Source organism: Chiloscyllium plagiosum, chromosome 29, assembly GCF_004010195.1.
Source record: "Chiloscyllium plagiosum isolate BGI_BamShark_2017 chromosome 29, ASM401019v2, whole genome shotgun sequence".
Classification (NCBI taxonomy): Eukaryota; Metazoa; Chordata; class Chondrichthyes; order Orectolobiformes; family Hemiscylliidae; genus Chiloscyllium; species Chiloscyllium plagiosum.
Genome location: NC_057738.1, coordinates 23,491,283 through 23,514,743, shown reverse-complemented (window position 1 = coordinate 23,514,743; position 23,461 = coordinate 23,491,283). Strand labels below are relative to the sequence as shown.

Below are 23,461 nucleotides of genomic sequence, written 5' to 3'. Positions count from 1 at the left end.
AGGGGAACCAACTTCAGCTGGATTGCCTATTGGACGACCCATCTCGTCTTTCTCCCAAGGACCCCAGCATTACAGATGTCAGTCTTCAGCCAATTCAGTTCATTCTAAATGATGTCAAGAAATGGGATGATTGGGTGGGGGTACTCTTCAGAGGGTCGGTGTGGACTTTTTGAACTGAAGGGCCTGTTTCCACACTGTAGGGATTTGATTAAAAAGAAAATGGCTGAATACAATAGTACTACAAAGGCTTTGAATTCTGACAATATTCTGGCAATAGTACTGAAGATTTGGGCTCCAGAACTAGCCGTGCACGTTACCAATTTGTTCCTGTATAGCTACAACACTGACTTTTTCCCAGCAATGTGGAAAATTGCTCAGGTATACCCTGTACACAATATGAATGATAAATCAAACCCAGGCAATTACCACCCTATCAGGCCGACTTGCAACCGTGAGCAAAGTGCTGCTATTGACAGTGATATCAGGTGGCATTTGCTCAGTAATAACTTGCTCACTGCTTCTCAGTTTGGGTTCTGCCAGAGACACTCAGCACCTGGCCTCATTACAGGATAAAAGAGCTGAATTCCAGAGGTGAGGTGAATGTGTCTGCCCTGGACATCAAGGCAGCATTTAACCCAGTATGGTGTCATCAAGCTCTAACAAAACTGGAGTCAGTGGGCATCAGGATAAATCCCTTCAGTGGTTGCAGTCATATCTAATGCAAGGCATGTGTTTGGGGTTGTTGAACATCAATCACCTCAGGCCCAGGACACCTCTGTGGGGATTTCTCAGGGGAGGTTGTAGACCCTATCATCTTCAGCTACTTCATCAATGGCCTTTCCTCCATCAGGAAACCAGAGACGGGGATGTTCACTGATGATATGCAATATTTTGATTGTTACTAAACACTTTGTTTTTCTCTGGGAGACCTGATTCCACTGCATTCCAATCAGGGATATATCCGGGCTCATCAAGCCTCACGTCAAATAAAGTCACCAGTAGGGCAGAGTATGATCCCACTATTGAGGGCCAATCTCAGTCTGAAGCTGGCAGCTCTTCAGAATCAGCTGCGCCACCAGGAATAGTGGCCACTGCCTGTATTACAGTAGGACCTACCATGAGGATCACTGATGGATTCCCAGTTATACGTGAGTCATAGTGTCATAGAGATCTAGAGCATGGAAACAGACCCTTCGGTCCAACCTGTCCATGCCGACCAGATATCCCAACCCAATCTAGTCCCACCTGCCAGCACCCGGCTCATATCCCTCCAAACCCTTCCTATTCATATACACATACAAATGTCTCTTAAATGTTGCAATTGCACCAGCCTCCACCACATCCTCTGGCAGCTCATTCCATACACGTACCACCCTCTGTGTGGAAAAAGTTGTCCCTTAGGTCTCTTCTTTATCTTTTCCCCCCTCACCCTAAACCTCCCCGATCCCAAGGAAAAGACTTTGTCTATTTATCCTATCCATGCCCCTCATAATTTTATAAACCTCTATAAGGTCACCCCTCAGCCTCCGATGCTCCAGGGAAAACTGCCCCAGCCTGTTCAGCCTCTCCCTATAGCTCAAATCCTCTAACCCTGGCAACATCCTTGTAAGTCTTTTCTGAACCCTTTCAAGTTTCACAACATCTTTCCGATAGGAAGGAGACCAGAGTTGCATGCAATATTCTAACAGTGGCCGAACCAATGTTCTGTACAGCCGCAACATGACCTCCCAACTCCTGTACTCAATACCCTGACCAATAAAGGAAAGCATACCAAACGCCGCCTTCACTATCCTATCTACCTGCAACTCCACTTTCAAGGAGCAATGAACCTACACTCCAAGGTCTCTTTGTTCAGCAACACTCCCTAGGACTTTACCATTAAGTGTGGAGGCGGAAGAGATTGGGGAGACACTGAATGAATACTTTTCTTCAGTATTTACTCAGGAACAGGGCATTGTCGTCGATGTGAATACTGAGTCACAAATAAGTAGAATGGATGGCTTTGAGGTTTGTAGAGAAGAGGTGTTGGAAATCCTGGAAAAGGTGAAAATAGATAAGTCCCCTGGGCCTGATGGCATTTATCCTAGGATTCTCTGGGAAGCAAGGGAGGAGATTGCAGAGCCATTGGCCTTGATTTTTATGTCCTCTTTGTCTACAGGAGTAGTCCCAGAAGACTGGAGGATAGCAAATGTGGTTCCCTTGTTCAAAAAGGGGAGTAGGGATAACCCTAGTAACTATAGGCCGGTGAGTCTCACTTCTGTTGTGGGCAAAGTCTTAGAGAGAATTGTAAGGGATAGGATTTATGAACATCTGGATAGGAATAATGTGATCAAGGATAGTCAGCATGGTTTTGTGAAGGGCAAGTCGTGCCTCACAAACCTTATTGAATTCTTTGAAAAGATGAACACAGTCTGTGCAAGAAAAAAAAAGTAAATGATTGAAGAGCAACATTGTTAGCCATATGGTTATAAGTTCCTAAACCTATCTCTGCACTTATTATTAGGCAAGTACAAGGTTACAGAGTCATTACATTTGAAAATAGCACAAACATGTTGGATTTTGTGCCACTTTGTTTTCTTCATTGTCTGCAACAGCGTTTATTGCCTATTCAAAGTTGTCCTGGAGAAGATGGTGGTGAGCTTCCTTGAACCATTGTGATTCATTAGGGAAAGTAGACCCACAATATGATGTGGAGGGAGCTCCAGGATTTTTAACCAGTGACACTAAAGGAACAACATTATATTTCCAAGCCAGGATGGTGAATGTCTTGAAGGGAAACTTGCAGATGATGGTACTCGCATGCACTGGTCCTTCTAGACAGGAACGGCTGCGGATTTAGAAGATGGCGACTAAGGAGTCTTGGTGAATTTTTGCAATGTATTTATAGATGGTACACACTGCTGCTACTTAGCTTTTGTAGTGGAGGGGGTGAATGCTGGTGGATGTGGTGCCAATCAACCAGCCTGTTTTATCCTGGAAAGGAGGGTTCTTGTGACATAGTGATCAGAAACATAGAAATATCAAATTTTACAGTACAGAAAGAAGCTATTTGACCCATTATGACTCTACTGGCTCCCAAAAGAACTGCGAATGGCTGTGAATGAATTTGTTCGGCTTCAATGGGAAATTATGCTTGATTAGCATTGATTACTTTTCTGGACAGCTTTAATTTAAATAATTGTGTATTATATTATTAAAAATGTCAGTAAATATCAAGAGTTTCTTTTTCAGCTCATAGAATTTCATTTTATTGGCTTTTATTGGTAGAGGAATTGAGTTCCGGAGTCCTGAGGTCATGATGCAGTTGTATAAGACTCTGGTGCGGCTGCATCTGGAGTATTGTGTGCAGTTTTGGTCGCCATATTATAGGAAGGATGTGGAGGCACTGGAACGGGTGCAGAGGAGGTTTACCAGGATGTTGCCTGGTATGGAAGGAAGATCGTATGAGGAAAGATTGAGACACTTGGGGCTGTTTTCATTAGAGAAAAGAAGGTTTAGGGGTGACTTGATTGAGGTGTACAAGATGATTAGGGGGTTAGATAGGGTTGACAGTGTGGACCTTTTCCCGCGTATGGAGTCGGGTATTACAAGGGGGCATAGCTTTAAATTAAGGGGGGGTAGATATAGGACTGAAGTTAGGGGTAGGTTCTTCACTCAGCGAGTCGTAAGTTCATGGAATGCCCTGCCAGTAGCAGTGGTGGACTCTCCCTCTTTATGGGCATTTAAGCGGGCATTGGATAGGTATATGGAGGATAGTGGGTTAGTATAGGTTAGGTGGGCTTGGATCGGCACAACATCGAGGGCCAAAGGGCCTGTACTGCGCTGTATTCTTCTATGTTCTATTAAGTGTATAAGTCCTGCTAAGATTTGCTTTCCCAAAATGCAGCACCTCGCATTTATCTGAATTAAAGTTGGCAGCATGGGAGTTGTGAGTGGAGGCATTACTATCTAATGGGTGCCCGGGGGTTAGCAGTTAGGGTTTGCTGCTTGACCTTTTTTGATTGGCAGGTTCTCCCTCCTGCATCTTAAGTGGATACTAAATGGCCTTAATTGACCTCCAGGCTGGAAAGCTGTCTGCATGGCTGCCCCCTGTCCCAGATTTGATCAACAGGAGGTAGAAAGGCCTTGGGATCTCTATCTTGCATCCTGCTACTCTGTCCCGGAGCTCCTCTGCATCTGAACTCACCTCTGGGGTAGTTTGAGGGGGAAGGGGTAACATTAAATGTAATTTAGTATCTGCCAATGACAGATTGTCCAGATGATGGTGTAATGGGGTGATTTTATTGCAGGTTGTGGTTGTCAAAGTACCAAATCGAAACCAGATGTAAAATATTAGAATCTGAACAGCTATATCAGAGGATTGTTGACCGCCTTCTTGAGTTGAGAAACCAAGAGGAAGTGACCATCCTTCGAAAGGCTAAAGTGGTGGGGATGACCACAACAGGTACACAAAGCTATTTCCAACAGTGATAACAAACATTCTTTTTACATTTGCTTGGTTTCATGTGCTACAATTGAAAAATATCAACTCTTTGTTGCTTTGCATAGTTCGCAAAACAAAACTATATTTTAACTTGCTAAATATTAGTTTAATGCTAGTTTCAACAGCATTTTATTATCTCTCACTTCAGATCTTTGGTTAAAATTTCACCAAGTACATTCTCCATGCGCATTGGGTTTACCAACATTTTTAATTTTAGTTCACCTCTGCTCCTCTCACTGTATTATGAATGGTTTATACAGCCATGAGAATCTTTGTAAAAAGGAAATGGAGGCAATAACCAAAATGCACTTGCTTGTGTATTGACATAATAATTTGCTTATATACACAGGAAAAATTAATAAAACAGATCATTTTGATCTTTTATTTCAACAATGATGCATTACACCTTATTGTTCCATATTTTTGACCAAGTATTTTCTGTATGAGAGGTGACTCTGGAGAATGTATCCCAAGTTGTACCCTATCACTGTTACGCTTGACTGTTCCACTACATGAATGAAAATTTCCTTCATTTTTGTGAAGACTTGATCGCTGATCCAAACCTGTCCCCCTAGCTATTGATTTTTATCCTGGCAACACACTGCCAACAGTCTGAGAATTAAGTAAGTCTGTTCACAATCTTTGAGTTGAAACTTCTGACATCTTTTGGTGTCAGCACTAAGTCCACCCTTTTCATTTCTATAACATCACCTACCTTTACCCTGTCTCGGCTTATCTGCTGTTGGAACCTCATTCGTGCCTTTGTTAACTCTACACTTGACTATGTCAGTGTACCATTGGCTGATGAAATCCTTGTTCTACCCTCTATAAGCTTAAGCCCATGCAAAGATCCGCTGCTCATGTCTTAACTTGTTGACCTATATTGGCTCTCAATCAAGCAGTATCTTGAGTTTTAAGCATTCATTCTTGTTTTTAAATCCCTTCACGCACTTGCCCCTTTCCTCTCCAGCTCCACCTTCCCCCAGGTTACCTGAGATACCTCAAATGTATCCCCTTTTGAGTGTCTTAGTCTTCAGTTGCATCAGCCCTGTGCTCTGGAATTCTCTCCACCTAGCTATCCAACTCCCTAACCACCATTCCCCCTTTAAGACATGCCTCAAAGTTTACCCAAGTGTTTGATCATTTGACCTAATACCTTTTGCTGTGTTTTTGTGTCATATATTTTATAACGATTTTTGAAGCACTTTGGGATGATGTTGATTACACAGATTGAAGTGTCTTTTTAGGTGCAGCAAAATACAGAACTGTCCTGCAGGAGCTCCAGCCTAAGATTGTGATTGTAGAAGAGGCAGCTGAAGTGCTGGAAGCTCACATAATCACTACTCTTAGCTCAGCCTGCGAGCACCTCATTTTAATTGGTGATCATCAGCAGGTAAGAATTATTACTGAAGGGAAGTGAATCATTTAGGTTTTGTACAACAGAGGCGAATGGAACTGAATTGAATTGAATTTGCTTTATTATAACATGTACTGAAATGAATAAAATGAAAAGATTACAAGTCACCACTTACAGCGCCATCTTAGGTCCAGAATGCCTAAGTACAATCCTTAGTTACAGAATAAAGGAATGAAGGAAAAAAAATTGCATTACAGCTATACGCAGTATAACCATAAGTCAGAAAAAAACAAGAAGCAAAGTTAAAAAGACAAACGTCACAGTCTCTCTCTCCAAGAGCTCTCCACAGCAGACCAATGCAGGGGGCCTCCATGTGGTCTGACTGTTGGCAGCCACCATGCTCCCACACCAGGCCATTACCCCCAATCCAAGCCAATCCGCTAGCCGCCACCCCCCCACTCCGCACCGGGCCGCCACCCCCCACTCCGCACCAGGCTACCACACCCCAGTCTGGACCAGTCCACTACCCTTACTTCGTACTCGGCTGCTGGTCTCTGGCGTCCCCACTCTGACCGCTGGCAACTCTGTCAATCCCACTTTAGAGGCAGGGCTGGGTGTCTGAGGCTGAGAGAAGGGAGGAGAGAGGGTGGAGAAGAACAAGAATGAGCAGAGCAGAGAAGCTCCTACTGGAGGGTTCTACAGCACTGCCATCCTAACAGAAGATAAGTCATGAGCCTGCTTTTGGTTTCTTTTGATTTATATTGACTTAGAAATGTTTTCAGTGAAGACGTTCAGTTAGTTTTCATGGAATCACTATGGGTGGAAACAGGCCATTCGGCCCAACAAGTCCACACCGACCCTCCAAAGAGCAATGCACCTCAACCCATTTCCCCTACCCTCTTGCTGTACATTTATGCCTGACTAATGCACCTAACCTACACATCACTGAACACAATGAGCAATTTAGCATGACCAATCCACCAGACCTGCACATCTTTTGGATTGTGGGAGGAAACCCATGCAGGCATGGGGAGAATGTGCAAATTCCAAACAGACAGCTACTCAAGGCTAGAATCGAACCCAGGTCCCTGGCGCTGTGAGGCATCAGTACTAACCACTGAACTGCTGTGCTGCACTAGTTCAAACCATTAAATTTCCGAATCATAAAAGCATCTGCTCAACATCCATAGACATCTTAAAAAGAAGATCAGGATTAGACAGCCTGGCTGGCCAGCTCCATCATTCATTTTAACTCCATTCCACCTTCCAGCATGCTGCCTAGATCCCTTAATTCTCTAAAAATCTGTTGGTCACTGTCTTGAGTATATTCAACAACTGAGAATTTGAGCATTTCAGAGATTCAGAATCCTCTGTGAATACATTCCTCCTCATCTAAGTCTCAGATGACCAGTAGCTTAATGTGAATGTGTGAAACTTAGTTCACACTCTCAAATCGGGGAAACACTTTCTACTCAATGGATCTCTTAAAAATTCTATATGTTTAAATGTGACCAAGCCAACCATAATCTCATCAAATAGTCAGGTAGATTCAATAGGCTAAATGGCTTGCTTCTGCTCTTATGTCTTATGGTCTGACATTGTATCATCAAAATAAATCTGGATACATTACACTAAATGCTGTTAACATGGTACTTTTGAATGTGTCACTATTGTAATGTAAGAAAACCTAACTGGAGTACAACAAACCTTCCAAGGGAGTAGCAATGTGATAATGACCAGGTAGTAGAAAATAAGATTAAGACCAAAAGACATAGGAGTGGAAGTAAGGCCATTCGGCCCATCGAGTCCACTCCGCCATTCAATCATGGCTGATGGGCATTTCGATTCCACTTACCCGCATTCTCCCTGTAGTCCTTAATTCCTTGTGACATCAAGCATTTATCAATCTCTGCCTTCAAACATTTAACATCCCAGCCTCCACTGCACTCTGCGGCAATGAATTCCACAGACCCATCACTCTCTGGCTGAAGAAATGTCTCCGCATTTCTGTTCTGAATTTACCTCCTCTAATTCTAAGGCTGTGTCCACGGGTCCTAGTCTCCTCGCCTAACGGAAACAATTTCCTAGCGTCCACCCTCTATGCCCGAAACGTCGATTCTCCTGTTCCCTGGATGCTGCCTGACCTGCTGCGCTTTTCCAGCAACACATTTTCAGCTCTAAACTCCAATGAATACAATCCCAGGATCCTCAGCCGTTCCTCATATGTTAGACCTACCATTCCAGGGATCATCCGTGTGAATCTCCGCTGGACACGCTCCAGTGCCAGTATGTCCTTCCTGAGGTGTGGGAACCAAAACTGGACACAGTACTCCAAATGGGGCCTAACTAGAGCTTTATAAAGTCTCAATAGCATAACGGTGCTTTTATATTCCAACCCTCTTGAGATAAATGACAACATTGCATTCGCTTTCTTAATCACGGACTCAACCTGCATGTTTACTTTTAGAGAATCCTCGACTAGCACTCCCGGATCCCTTTGTGCTTTGGCTTTATGAATTTTCTCACCGTTTAGAAAGTAGTCCATGCTTATATTCTTTTTTCCGAAGTGCAAGACCTCGCATTTGCTCACATTTGAATTCCATCAGCCATTTCCTGGACCACTCTCCCAAACTGTCTAGATCCTTCTGCAGCCTCCCCACTTCCTCAGTACTACCTGCCTGTCCACCTAACTTTGTATCATCGGCAAACTTCGCTAGAATGCCCCCAGTCCCTTCATCCAGATCATTAATATATAATGTGAACAGCTGTGGCCCCAAAACTGAACCCTGCGGGACACCACTTGTCACCGGCTGCCATTCCAAAAATGAACCTTTTTTATCCCAACTCTCTGCCTTCTGTCAGACAACCAATCCTTAATCCATACCAGTAGCTCACCTCGAACACCATGGGCCCTCCCCTTGCTCAGCAGCCTCCCGTGTGGCACCTTATCAAAGGCCTTTTGGAAGTCTAGATAGACCACATCCACTGAGTTTCCCTGGTCTAACCTACTTGTCACCTCTTCAAAGAATTAGTAATCCCGAGTCTCAGCTTTTTGCAATGTACACAATTTCACAAGTTCATGTTGACTCTAGTGTATAATCAAAGGAAACTCTCCAGTCTGATGTAGAAGGAATGCTTCACTGTCAGAGGCACCAGATTTTAAGTGTGATATTAAATAAAAGCCCGATTTGCCGCCTCAGCTGGATGGGAAAGGTGTCATTCGAAAAGGAATAGGGAAGTCACCCCCAAATTTCTCATCCCTTTATTCCTGATGTCCTCATCCTTCAACCAAGATCACTGAACAGATTATCTGATCATTATTGCATTGATGCTTGTGGGATCTTGCTGTGTTACAGTTAGCTGCTAGCTTTCCTAAATTACAAGAGGACTATAGTCCAACAGGATTATTTGAAATCACAATAAACCTGTTGGACTATAATCCAGTGTTGTGTGATATTTGACTTTGTCCACCTCAGAACAACACTGGCATTATACATTAGACATTACAACACTACAATATTATACATTACAACAGTAATTCTCCACAAGTACTTCATTACCTGTAGAATACTTTGGGGATGACTTGAGATGTGCAACATTAATGCAAGTGTTTTGTTTTCTACTCATTCTTGTTAGTTCATTTCTTGTGGAGCAATTGAGAATAATACTGTTTCCTGTCAGTACACAATAAATCCCCAGTTCAGTTTTGAAGATTAGAAAAGGAGGAACCTTTTCACGTTGCAGTTTTCCAGTGCTACAAATCTGCTCCACGTTACAACCTTACACTGACTTGCTATTTTATTACCTCATTTCAGCTTCGTCCAAGTGCAACTGTGTATGAACTTGCAAAAGATTTCAACTTGGATGTCTCCTTGTTTGAGCGGCTGATTAGTATGAAAACAGAATTTGTCCGGCTTGATTATCAAGTGAGTTTTCTTAGCTGGTAACCGTTAGCAACTCAACGATGATTCCTGAGAGTCTGACTCGCTTTTGCTTTTTGTGTCACAAAATGACCCTGAAATTAAACCTTTTCTCCTTCCTGTCTTTAAGGATTAATGATATACTTTTTAGTGGGCCTTTAATTGTGCTGTCCTCCTAAGAAAGTGAGCGAAATCAGGAAAATGATACCAACTTTTGAGCCTTTTCCTCTAAGCTTGGATATAAATCAGAAGGTTTGCACCCATACCTAATTTGAAATCTTGTGATATATGTCCCTGATTTCAACAGTTTCTTTAATAAAGGATAATGTTTCTTTACATTTATAATCTAATCAGCAACACTGACTATTGGTACGAACTGCCAGTGGCTAAATAAAACCTATAACAGTACAGCACAGGAACAGGCCATTCGGCCCACAATGTTGTGCAAAACATGATGCCAAATTAAACTAAGCCCTTTTGCCTGCCCTTGGTCCATATCCCTCCATTCTTTGCACATTCATGTGCTTATCTAAAAGACCATTAAATGCTTTATTGTATCTGTCTCCACAACCACCCCAGCAAGGCATTCAAGACTTCTATCACACTCTGTATAAAAAAACTTGCCCCTGACGTCTCCTTTGAACTGCTCAGAGTCCTGCCATTAACTGTATACTTTTCCTGAACATTTTATCTCCCAAAGTGCAGCACCGCACACTTGGGTGGATTAAACTCCATCTGCCATTTCTTCACCCATTTCTGCAACTGATCTATATCCCACTGTATCAATGGGGAGCATAATATCAGCAAGTCTTAATAATCTTCTGCTTTATATCAGTGGAGTGGAAAAGTGCTGGGTTCTGCAACATCAATAAGCAATGAAGAAAAATGTTCATACCTGTAACAAAACAGCAGTAGATTGAAAGCAATGAGGTAGCTCTTTCTATCAGCTTTCTTTTGGGCCAAATGGTTTCATTTTGTGCTGTGATTTTAGGAACAGGATCACAGCCTTGTTCTCTTAAAATATTGAGGTTTTTGTCCAGGAGGAGGTGTTGGATGTCTTGAAATGTATAAAAGTGGATAAATCCCCTGGACCTTATCAGGGATACCCTAGAACTCTGTGGGAAGCTAGGTGAGGTGCCAGAAGATTGGAGGTTGGCTGACATGGTACCACTATTTAAGAAGTGTGGTAAGGACAAGCCAGGGAATTATAGACCAGTGAGCCTAATGTCGGTGGTGGGCAAGGTGTTGGAGGGAATCCAGAATGGACCTAATGTACATGTATTTGGAAAGGCAAGGACTCATTTGGGATAGTCAGCATGGCTTTGTGCATGGGAAATCATGTCTCACAAACTTGATTGAGTTTATTGAAGAAGTAACAAAGAGGATTGTTGAGGCCAGAGTGATGAACTTAATCTATATGGACTTCAGTAAGGCGTTCAACAAGATTCTCCATGGGAGACTGGTTCGCAATGTTAGATCTCATGGAATACCAGGGAGAACTAGCTCCTTGGATACAGAACTGGCTTGAAGGTAGAAGACCAGAGGGTGGTGGTGGAGGGTTGCTTTTCAGATTGGAGGTCTGTCACCAGTGGAGTGCCACAAGGATCAGTGCTGGGTCCACTACTTCTCATTGTTTATATAAATGATTTGGATGTGAACGTAGGAGGTATTGTTAGTAAGTTTGCAGATGTCACTAAAATTGGAGGTGTAGTGGGCAGCGAAGTAAGTTACCTTAGAATGCAATGGGATCTTGATCAAATGGGCCAATGGTAGATAGAGTTTAATTTAGATAAATGTGAGATGCTGCATTTTGGCAAAGCAAATCTTAGCAGGACTTCTACACTTAATGGTAAGGTCCTAGGGAGTTTGCTGAACAAAGAGAGTTTGGACTGCATGTCATAGTTCCTTGAAAGTAGAGTTGCAGGTAGCTAGGATTGTGAAGAAGCCATTTGGTATGCTTCCTTTATTAGTCAACATATTGAGAATATGAGTTGGGAGGTCATGTTGCAGCTGCACAAGACATTGGTTAGGCCACTTTTGGAATATTGTGTACAGTTCTGGTCTCCTTCCTATCGAAAGGATGTTGTGAAACCTGAAAAGGTTCTGGAAAGATTTACAGGGATGTTACCAGGGTTGGAGGATTTGAGCTATAAGCAGAGGCTGAATAGGCTGGAGCGTCGGAGGCTGAGGGGCTGACCTTATAGAGGGTTACAAAATTATGAGGGGCATGGATAGGGTAAACAGACAAGGCCTTTTCCCTGGGATAGGGAAGTCCAGAACTAGAGGGCATAGGTTTAGGGTGAGAGGGGAAAGAAATGACAGGGACCTCAGAGGAAACTTTTTCACACAAAGGGTGGTGTGTGTATGGAATGAGCTGCCAGAGGAAGTAGTGGAGACTGGTACAATTACAGCATTTAAAAGGCATTTGGATAGGTATATGAATAGGAAAGGTTTAGAGGGATATGGGCCAAGTGCTGACAAATGGAACTAGATTAGGTTAGGATATCTGTTCGGCATTGACGTGTTGGACCGAAGGGTCTGTATCCATGCTGTACATCTCTATGACTCTATGGCCTTGTATGAAATGGGCAACATCATCTTCCATCCCTTATCCAATGATTTTCAATGGGTGGATAGAATACTTGCTTTTACAGTGGAATTTCTTGTCTCTGCTGAGAACTGGTTGACCTTTGAGGTGAAACTGTATTTCTGATTAGAGAGAGAGAGACTAAGGTTCTCTAATCAAAGCTGATGAGATCCATCTGTTGAAATGCCCAACGATTTCAGGATGAAGTGTAAAACAACAATCATTAAAAAGAATGTACAAAAACTGTGTAGTTGGGTGTGGAATTAAAGTCAGGAGAGGCAAGATACGGCAATGAAATGAGAGAGTGGGCAAAAAAAGCTACAAAGTATAATTGCTGTAGAGCTAAATGCTTGACCTTTCATCATAAAAGAAATTTAAAAGTCCACTAACCTGCAACATTTGCATTTCTCTTTCCACAAAGGTAGATTGCCTGCCAATTGCATGTTCGAGGAGAAAGTGAGGGCTGCAGATGCTGGAGATCAGAGCTGAAAATATGTTGCTGGAAAAGCGCAGCAGGTCAGGCAGCATCCAAGGAACAGGAGAAGGGCTTATGCCCGAAACGTCGATTCTCCTGTTCCTTGGATGCTGCCTGACCTGTTGCGCTTTTCCAGCAACACACTTACAGCTGCCAATTTCATGTTGCCAGCAATTTCTGCTTGTAATGTAGATTTCCAGCAGTGCATCTGAAGTTGTTTTAATATCACTTTTTCTCCTATTCAACAACAACATTTCTGAACTGACTGATTTTAGAATTCATTTCCTGGGTACTGCATGTTTCACTGATGTGATCAATAGAAGGTGAACTAATAGAAAGTGAAACATCAGACTGATAGTTTGAGAAAGAGAATTGTATCTAAACCTTCTCTTGCTGGGAGAATAACAAAATTGAATGGACCCCTTTCTAACATGCCCCTTGTAATTTCCTCTGAAAACATTTACTTTGAAGGTTTTGTGTTTGAAGTGTTCACAACATCATTTTGCGATCTGGTCATTTTTCTTAAGTTGACAAGAGTTTTTCTGCTTCAGGTCTTAGTTCTGCACTGTCAACATGTACCAATTTTATTTTAAAGCAGTCTGCAGGAGTCTCACCATTATTCTTTTCCTCTTCCTTACTCAGCATCGAATGCGCCCTGAAATTGCAGGTCTGATAACTCCACACATCTATGAAAAGTTGGAAAATTCAGCCTCTGTGAATCTCTATGAAAGGATCAAGGTAGGTTTTACTGTAAGCTGGTGAGTGTTTTGTGTCTTACTAGGACCTCCTCCCCAAAAGACATTAGGCTGTAGATTTTCTACAGTTGGTGTTGCCATTCTAACCTTTGGATCCGACATTAATGTGAAGTGATGAGTGTTAGATGCTGTTACAATCATACTCACCACGGACACTAGACTAATCTGTACTCAATTGGTAGTCCTCTCATCTCTGACTCTAACAATTTGAGCACAAAAATTCAGTCTTCACTCTTGTGCAGTTGTAGGAGTGTGTCGTGCTGTAAATTTTGCAAGAGGTGTTAAATCAAGGGTCTGTTAGTCCTTTTGCATGGACATAAAAGATCTCATAGGACTATTTGAGGAAACATTGTTGATTGGAGTCACATGTCGGCCAGGCCTGATTAGGACAACAAATTTCCCTCCCTATAGGGCATTAGTCAACCAGATTGACCATAAAATAATTATCAATTGTTATAAAAACCAATGTTACTGAGGACAGTTTATGTTCAAGATTTGTTGATAAAAATTTAAATTCCACTAGTTGTCCTGGTGAGATTCAAACCCATGTTCTTATATCATTAATCCAGGCCTTTGAATCCAGTGACATTACCACAACACTAACATCTGTCTCTTGTTCAGTATTTGTTTTATTCAGGATGAACTTCACGGCTGAACCAGTGCCACTCCACCCTGGCTAGTTTAGCTGTATTCAGGCAGGGGTGGAAGGAGTATAGCTTAGGAAAGCAGTAATGATAAGAGGATTACACTGCAAATGAATAGCAAAATGTGAAAAGCCTCACCCCTGGCTCCATTCTCCTAAATCTCCCCTTGTATCTTCTCTGAGGTGTTGACACTTGCATACACTAGACCATGGACTGAAAGTACGGATTTAAGAAAAGAGTATTACCACCTAATATTAAATGCTAATTTCTGTCTAAATATTAAAGATATTTTCTGTCTTTGTTTTAAACTAGGGAGTCTCTACAAACCTCTACTTTATTAACCATCAGGAGCTGGAGAATATCAATACGGAAGGAAAAAGCTACCACAATCCACACGAAGCTAATTTTGTGAAGTCCCTTTGTGAATATTTCATCCAACAAGAATACCAGCCATCACAGATAACTATTCTTACCACTTACTCAGGACAGTTGCTATACTTGAGGAAGTTAATGCCAAAAAAACGATTCGATGGGGTTCGGGTCTGTGTGGTGGATAAATACCAAGGGGAAGAGAATGACATCGTGATTCTGTCGCTCGTTCGAAGTAATCTGAAGGGTGTGGTAGGCTTTCTGCGGATTCCAAACCGCATCTGCGTTGCTCTGTCTCGGGCAAAGAAAGGTTTCTATTGCATAGGCAACATGAGTATGTTATCCAACAGGGTCCCACTGTGGAGCAATATAGTAGATTATCTGTACAGAAATGACAAAATAGGTCCTGCCCTGAGGTTGTCCTGTCAAAACCATCCAGAAACCTACACTTTGGTGTCCAAGTCTGAAGAGTTTAAACAGGTTCCTGAGGGAGGGTGCACCAAGGCTTGTGATTTCCGACTGAGTTGCGGTCACGCATGTGGTTCTCTTTGCCACCCTTTTGACCAGGAGCACAAGAAGTATAAATGTCTCAAACCCTGCCAGCAATGCTGTAAAGAGGGCCACCAGTGTCGTGACATCTGTTCTAACCCATGTGGCAAGTGTAATGTCAAGGTGACCAAAGTCGTCCCTCACTGTGGTCACGAGCAACAGATGCCCTGCTTCTGTCCACCAGAAGTGTTTGTCTGCCAGGAGCCCTGCACCAAAGCCATTGAGTGTGGCCACTCGTGCATGCGGCGCTGTGGGGAGACCTGCACAAAGAAGTGCCCTGTAAAGGTCAGCGTCACGTTGAGTTGCGGGCACAAGAACAAGGTGATGTGCCACTTGTGGATGGAGGCCGAGGCAGGCGGTGAACCCTTGTTGTGCCAGACACTATGCGGCGGGCAGCTGGCATGCGGCCATTCCTGTCGGGCTGTCTGTTCCGAGTGTGCCGGCGGGCGGCTTCACATCCCCTGCAGCGCCCCCTGTCAGCGAATGTTGGTCTGCTCTCACGTGTGCCAGAAACCGTGCACCCTCACAGACTGCCCTCCTTGTGGACGGCCGTGTGAGAATCGCTGCCCGCATGGCAAGTGTCCGAATAAGTGCGGTGAGATGTGTGTGCCCTGTACCAAGCCCTGCCAGTGGGCCTGTCCACACTCACGCTGCACAAGGCTGTGCCATGAGCCTTGTGACCGGGAGCCCTGCAACAGGCCGTGCCTGCAAGTGCTTAAGTGCAAACACCCTTGCATCGGTCTGTGTGGAGAGCCATGCCCCAGCAAGTGCCGTGTGTGCCATGAGGCTGAGGTCACTGAGATATTCTTTGGGAATGAAGATGACCCTAAAAGCAGATTTGTCCAACTGAAAGACTGCCAGCATGTCTTTGCACTGCCTGGGTTTGATGACCTGATGCGACAGTCGGAACATAACAAGTCCACACCGAGGCTCTTCAATTGTCCTAAATGCTCTACACCGATTCGGTGGAATATGCATTGTGGAAATGTCATCAAGAGCACTTTGGCTAAAATAGAGGAAGCCAAAGCAAAGATTTTGGGAGATAAAGAAGATCTGAATAGCTGGAAGAACTCTCTTGAAAAATGTCTGGAAATGAAGGTGGAATTGTCTAACTGTTATCCAACAGAATTTGAAAATCTGCAGTTTCAACTGCAAGAGCCAAATACAAACAGCTGGAAGTTGGCTGTCCTTGGAAATCAGATCAGCCTCCTATCCAAAGTTGCTAGATTGAAATCCAAAGCAAACATGCTCCTAGAAGAACAGAGAATGAAAATTGAGAAAGAAGCCGAGTTGCAGGCAGACTGGATCCTGAGAAGTAGAGTTCAGTTTACTGCTCAAGAGATTTCAAATATTAATAGGGAAATTTCAAAGCTAACACATCTAAGTGACATATACTTAATACAAAACTCCATGCAAGAACAAGGAAGAGAGTTTGATCATGCAACACAGTTAACTGTCGATGACCTTCTACAAGTACTTGAAGGTAGAAAAGCAAAATATGATGAGGGGTGGTTGCAAGAGAGTGTCAATACATTGAAAAACATATCGTCACAAGATAAAAACTGCTTTATTACTTGAAACTTACTGCTGCAAACTGATGGGGCCACTGGTACAATTGATGTGCAGGTGCATTTAATGCATTTGGACATTGTTGGTTAAGTGTATGAAATGAAACATTAGAATTAGCAGTAAAATAAATTAGAATCTTTGCATAGGCAACTAGGTTGCTTTAGAATGGCTGAATGCTGTAAAATTTATGCTTCAACTAAATTCTGTCAAAATGATTTAGATCGTAGAGTAAAGTGTGAAACAACATCATTTCAGTATCTAGATTATGTAATAGCTGTTTAAAGACAAAGTGCTAGGCTAGGTAATGATCCAGTAATGTGTCCCTTTGAGGCCGGACAGAGAGGAATTAGCTCACATGAGAATAGGAGGAAGAGTTGTATTGGTAAATGCTGGTAGGCTGAATGCAAAGGATGGACGAAGGTGAAATTGCATCATGCCGTGATCTTCTGGACAAGAGATGGCAAAGGAAGAAGCAGAAAACAACTGAGTTTGTACAACTACCTCCTGTGGGAGAATAATGCTTGACATCTGTCTGAGATTCTAAAATATTTATTGACCATCCTGACTCCAATAGGAATGGGAGCCTCTTTGTTATATAGCTAGTGCAAGCAAACTTTACCAAAGTTGCCAAACATGTTAGATTTCAGGAAAACACAGCAATGAAACCAGAGTGAATACCTGGTGGATTCAGCTCACCACTTGCTCTGGACAACTTGCATGTTGGAAACTAGGTATCAACGTCTCAGGGAATGTTCCATGGGCACTAGGCAGTACCGTCCCATATCCAAGGACATTGGCATCTGACATGTGCCAGCCTCTAACCACCCTTTGGACTGTAATGTACATCAATGCTGCACTTTCAAATGCCAGTGAATTCTGGGATGTCTGCTGAGTGGCGAAATGTTCCAGGAACAGTGTATAGTAAGGTGGGATGGAAATCAGATGTAAGAGACGTCATAAGGGCACATAGAATAGCTAATTAATGATTGTATTTGCTTAGATATAGCCAGGAGTCTAGCTAGAACTTGCAATGAGAAACCTTGCAAAAAACTCAATGCAGGTCAGACTTAGCAAAAAAGAATAAGATCCAGCCCAAGTATGGTATATTAATAATAATCTGTTTGATATAAAATATTCATCAGAAGGGCAATTTTCAGTCACAGTTTTGTATTTTGAGTTCCCTTTCCTATATAGAAGTTATCGCATTGCATTTGCTATTATGTGGATACATTTAAGAACATTCGAGCTTAATATGTGAAAATATAATAAGCCTAAATCCTGCTTCTTTGTGATGTCATATCTTCCACATTGTGACATTTACTTGAAAGAAACCATTCTTAAGTAGAATTATGAATGGTGTTTGTTGGAGCCATGCAAGTTTATTGTGTTGTAATAGTAGGCTAAAATAAAAAAAATAAAATAATTAAGCCAAACTGCATCCTGCATCTTGTTTTCAAACCCGCTTCTATTCTTGCATGATTTACCCAAAGGCTTACACAAAATGGAAGGTGTTAACTTACTCCAAAGTGACCCTAATGTACTTCTGGCCAATTAAGGATGGCATTAAAAATATGAATGGTGGTGGAAAAGCAGCATACAATGCAAATAAAAATCTTATTTTATATTTGGATACATATCTGGCAGCTTGGAAGATGGTTATGGTTGTTGGAGGTCATTCACATTCATCTCAGCTCCAGGATATCTCTGTAGGAGTTCCTCGGGGTAGGGTCGAAGGCCTTACAACCTTCAGTTGCTTCATCAATGACTCTTTTTCCATCATAAGGTCAGAAGTGGGGATGTTCGCTGATGATTGCACAATGTTTAGCATTATTGTAACTCATCAGACACTTAAGCAATTCACGTTCAAACTCAACAGGATCTAGACAATATTCATGCTTGGTTGACAAGTGGCAAATAACATTCATGCCACTGAAATGCCAGGGACTGACCATCTCCATTAAGAGACAACCTAAACACCGCCCCTTGACATTCAATGATGCTACCATCACTGAAACCCCCGATCATCATCCTGACGGTTATCATTGACCAGAAACTCAACTGGACTCACCATATTGGCTACATTGGCTACAAGAGCCAGTCAGAGGCTAGGAATACAACAGTGAATAACTCACCTCCTGATTTCCCCAAAGCCTGTCCATAATCTACAAGGCACTGTCGGGAGTGTGACGGAATACTCAAGAAGCTTGACACGTTCAGCTCACTTGATTGGCACCACATCTGCTAATATCCACTCCGTCCACCGCTGATGCTCAGCAGCAGCAGGACAGCATTTGACTTGGAGGGGAGCTTGCCAGTGGTGATGTTCCCATACATCGTCTGCACTTGTTCTTATAAGCATGGAGCGCATAGGTTTGGATGATAATCAAGAAGCTTTAGCAAGTTGCTGCAGTGGATCTTGTATTTAATACACACTGCTGCCACTATGCACTGATTGTGGAGGGAGAGAATATGGTATTTAGTTGACTGAAACCATCCAAGATCAGAACTGACTTGTGCTGTTGAATTTAATGGGACAGAAACCAGTTGGATTGTATCTGATTGGAACTAAACCTGGCTGGTTTACTAGCTATGTGTGTACCTGGGGTTATGTATGTGTATATGCCAGATTGTCGTATGAGGAGAGAATGTGTATTGAGGCTGCATTCACTTAAGTTTGTAAGAACAAGAGGGGATCTCATTGAAACATGAATTTCTAACAGACTGAATGCAGGGATAATGTCTCCCCAGCTGTGAAGGATGTAGGGGAGGAGGAAGGTGGCGTGGGGGGAGGAGGGGGGGAAAAGCGGGTGGGGGATGTGGGGGTGTTTGCCACAGGAGTAGATTTCTGTTGGATAGTGAACCTGTAGATTTTTCTACTTGGAAGCCAAGTCACTGAATATATTGCAGAAAACAATCGAGATTTCTAAGCACTAAAGATCTCAAGGAGTATGGGGAGGCAATGGGAGTATGGCATAAAGATAGAGGATGAGCCCATCATATTGAATGGTGGAACAGCCTTGATGGGCTCAATGGTCTACTCCTGCTCTGATTTTCTAAGTTTCTATAAATATCTAAGATAGTTAGATGGAGTTTTAATCAAACTGGCTTCTTTATCCAGAATTGTGCTTGTTATAATGAAAGTGTTGTTGGAGCTGCAGTTATCCAGGCAAGTAAAGAGTATTCCATCACATTCCTGAATGTGCCTTGTAGATGGTAGACAGACTTTGGATAGTCAGGAGGTGAGTTAGTAGCACAGAACTCCAAGCTTCTGACATATGCTTTGCTGGCTTGGTGGAGATGTTGGGAGGGAGAGCAGGGCAGGTACTATCTGGCGCAAGAGAAAGAATTCGAGACTGGCGATCCTCCACCATTTCACAAACAGTTGAATGTAATCACTGAGGTGTAAGAGAGTCTGCTTCTTGATGTAACTGCCTCCAAAATTTGATAAGAGATTGAGAAGCAGATTCAGTGCTATTTTCATCAGCTGTTGGTTCTCAGCAATTTTGATCTCATGTATTTTTGATTATTATTGTCACGCCTTCATCTCGAAAGTCTGGAATTCTCCTTGCCTTTCTATCTCTAATCCTTTAAAACATTCCTTAAAACCTACTTCTAATCAGTGACCAAATCCAGCATATATTTGTTTCAATTAGGTTCCTATAAATTTGAGACTTTTCAACAAATATGCTAAAACTGATAAATCAATGCAAGTTTCCAATAGGAGTTTTATATTTTTGTGACAAGCTGCTTTCTAATTTCACATCTGAATAATCTAACTAATTTTGTTTATCCCAATGTCCTGAACTCCTCCAAATGACGCCTTTTCTTGACCAACCCTGTCAAATCGTTTTGTTATTGGAAACAGTTTAGTTAGATAACCTCTCAACTTTTTAAACTAGAGGGGAATATAAGCAATCTTTTTGCAACCTAGCTTCACAATTTAACCCTTCGTGCTCTGTATCGTTCTGATGAAACTGCACCATACCTCTCCAAAGTGCAAACTGAATGCAGTACTCAAGACATGACCTGACCAACCTGTATAACTGGAACATTATTACTCTCTCCCCTTTGAATCTCCAACTCCTTTAGATAAAGGCCAATGCGTTTTTAGGCTTTTGATTGCTTTCTGTACATGAACATTAACCTACAGTAATTCTTTACAATGAAAATATCTGTTTCTCCACAGCTACTACAGTGCTCACTGTATATTCTGATTTGCCCTTACCTTTGTACCAACAGATGTAGAACAAGTTCATGAAGAGAGCAAACCGAGCACTGGGCTGTACTTTTAGAGAGGTTGCATTGAATAGCTGGAAACCAATGTTAAATCTGTATTGAACCTTGCTTGGATTGGATTCAGGGTAATGTATGTAGTTTCAGTCATCATCATAGGAAAAAGGATATAAAAACACAGAAAACGATGTAAGAATGATACCAGAAATGCATTCATATACAACATCAGGAGAAGATTGCCAGGGTAGATTTGGTTCTCTTGAAAAGATGTCTGGTAAGATTACTTAATAGTGGGTTTAGCAGCAAGATCAGGCTTGGGTTATTGATAGAAGGCTATTGCATCATATCAATGAATATCAACAACTTTCATTGCACACAAGTGGATGTAAGAGAGATAAGAGGACATCTCTGGAACTCTACCCATCAAGTCCCATTTCCATGTGATCTGACATCATTATAACATTGCTCTGCCCACATGTGCTATTTGTAAAGTAAAAACACAGTTAATTCTTCATCGCACAGTCTTTAAAATTATGAAAGATTTTGCTAGTGAATACAGAGGCTGTTTCCCTTGTGGGGAAATAGCATAACTGTAAGCCCATCAGTACAAGTTAGTTACCAAGAAATTCAGCAGGAAATTCAAGAGTGTTGTGGAGTCCAAAACTAGGGGGCATAAGTTCAGGGTGAGAGGGGAAAGATTTAAAAGGTGGCCAAGGGACAACTTTTTCATGCAGAGTGTGGTGTATGTATGGAATGAGCTGCCAGAGAAAGTGGTGGAGGCTTTCATCATTTTAAAAGGCATCTGGATGGGTATATGAATAAGAAGGGTTTAGAGGGATATGGGCCAAATGTTGGCAAATGGGACTAGATTTATTTAGGATGAGCTGGTCCAAAGGGTCTGTTTCCATGTTGTAAATCTCTATGACTCTGAATGCCTTTACCATAATATGAATGAGAATGTGGAACCTGCTACCAGGGAGTGGTTGCAGAAAGTAATATAGAATTTTGTAAAGGAAAGCTAGAGGACCATAGGAAGAAGAAGTGAAGAGAGGAGCGTGCTGCTGGCAAATAGTCTGTTTCTGTGTTGTATGTCCTGTGTAATTTTATGCAAAGCCTGTGACTTCATGCATCCACATTGAATTCTATTTACCAAAATTTACTCACTTACTGAATCAGCCTGAATCTCTCTGTAATTTTCTCTCGGTAACGCAACTTACTGTGCCTCCCGTAGGTAGGTTTCAGCAGTTTGTGGCAAGAGCACAAGTGGTGGTGTATTCAATGGTCTGCATTACTACTTAATACAGTATATTATACCCTAGTAGATTCCCATAATTAACCAAGTGAAGTTTCCCAAATGAGAGACGAGCTGTGTTTGTGGGATCACAAGGAATAAGTCATTTCCACACAAAAATACCATGGTGATTCAGTAAAATGCTGCAGTTACTTCCTGCTCCACAGAGTGGCAGGAGACTCCACAAACTGAGCTCATGGTTTCTCTAGGTTATGGGGAAGTAACATCATTCCACATCAATTAAAGTTAACCAGTTCTAAGTAACATGACAGGGAGAAGTCCTTAATTAGATGTAGCAAGCTATCAACCTCTGAAAATCAGTAGCTATCAATCTCCCACAGTAGATGTTTGGACAAGACTGGGGGAAAATCCCCTAGTAAGGTTAGACCCACATCCTTTGGAATGGTCTGAGCAACCTCTACAATGGTAAAGAGGCAGAATTGTTGATGGAATCACTACACCGATTGTTTCTTGAGATGCTTTAATCATTGACCTTCAGGAGGTTACCTTGTTCATTCTCACATCCATTTCAAAGATGTCAAGTCTTAGTGGGCAGAAAAGGCAAAAGAGTAGCGGTCTTTTTAAAATGACCTCAATGTATCCAAAAGAATGCTCCCTGAATGTATTTGAAGACCTTTTTTTCATCTTGTTATTCAAACCATGTTGATCTAAGTATTTTAGGAGATTGATAACTGCTACACCCCATGAAGGGCAACTGGGCCTTGCTCTGCACAATTTTTGTAAACACTGCTGAATAAAACATTACATACATTCAGTTACACAATGCAGGCTACAAAAAACAGAGAAGGAAAAGAATAAGGTATAGGAATAAATTTTACGGGTAAGAATATTATAAAAGGCTTCATCCAGTATCAGGGTTTACTTCTGGATCTTTTGTAAACAGACCGTATTGTTGAAGAGGAGAGTATGAAACGGACTGGTAAGCTAGAGGAGATACTTGTTAGGAAGGAAGATGTGTTGGGCATTTTGGAAAACTTGAGGATGGAGGGCTGTTGTCGGCTGCAAAGAGACTTAGATATGATGCAGAGCTGGGCTGAGGAATGGCAGATGGAGTTCAACCCTGTCAAGTCCCCCAGGCCTGACGGGATATATCCTAGGATTATGTGGGAAGCAAGAGAGGAAATTGCAGAGCCGTTGGCAATGATCTTTTCGTCTTCACTGTCAACGGAGGTGGTACCAGGGGACTGGAGAGTGGCAAATGTTGTGCC

At 42.3% G+C, this 23,461-nt stretch overlaps 1 protein-coding gene across 4 annotated transcripts in view; it reads left to right on the top strand.

The window, feature by feature from the left end:
- Positions 1 to 18,141, top strand: part of LOC122564437 (NFX1-type zinc finger-containing protein 1-like) — an 89,415-nt gene extending 71,274 nt beyond the window's left edge. For all 4 annotated transcript variants that reach the window (XM_043719294.1, XM_043719293.1, XM_043719291.1 and 1 more), the window contains 5 exons: positions 4,290 to 4,444; positions 5,731 to 5,876; positions 9,656 to 9,766; positions 13,465 to 13,560; positions 14,534 to 18,141. In XM_043719294.1, the coding sequence (XP_043575229.1) occupies positions 4,290 to 4,444; positions 5,731 to 5,876; positions 9,656 to 9,766; positions 13,465 to 13,560; positions 14,534 to 16,717 (2,692 nt within the window). In that variant the 3' untranslated portion in view covers positions 16,718 to 18,141. The remainder of the gene's footprint in view (positions 1 to 4,289; positions 4,445 to 5,730; positions 5,877 to 9,655; positions 9,767 to 13,464; positions 13,561 to 14,533) is intronic.
- Positions 18,142 to 23,461: the final 5,320 nt, after the last annotated feature.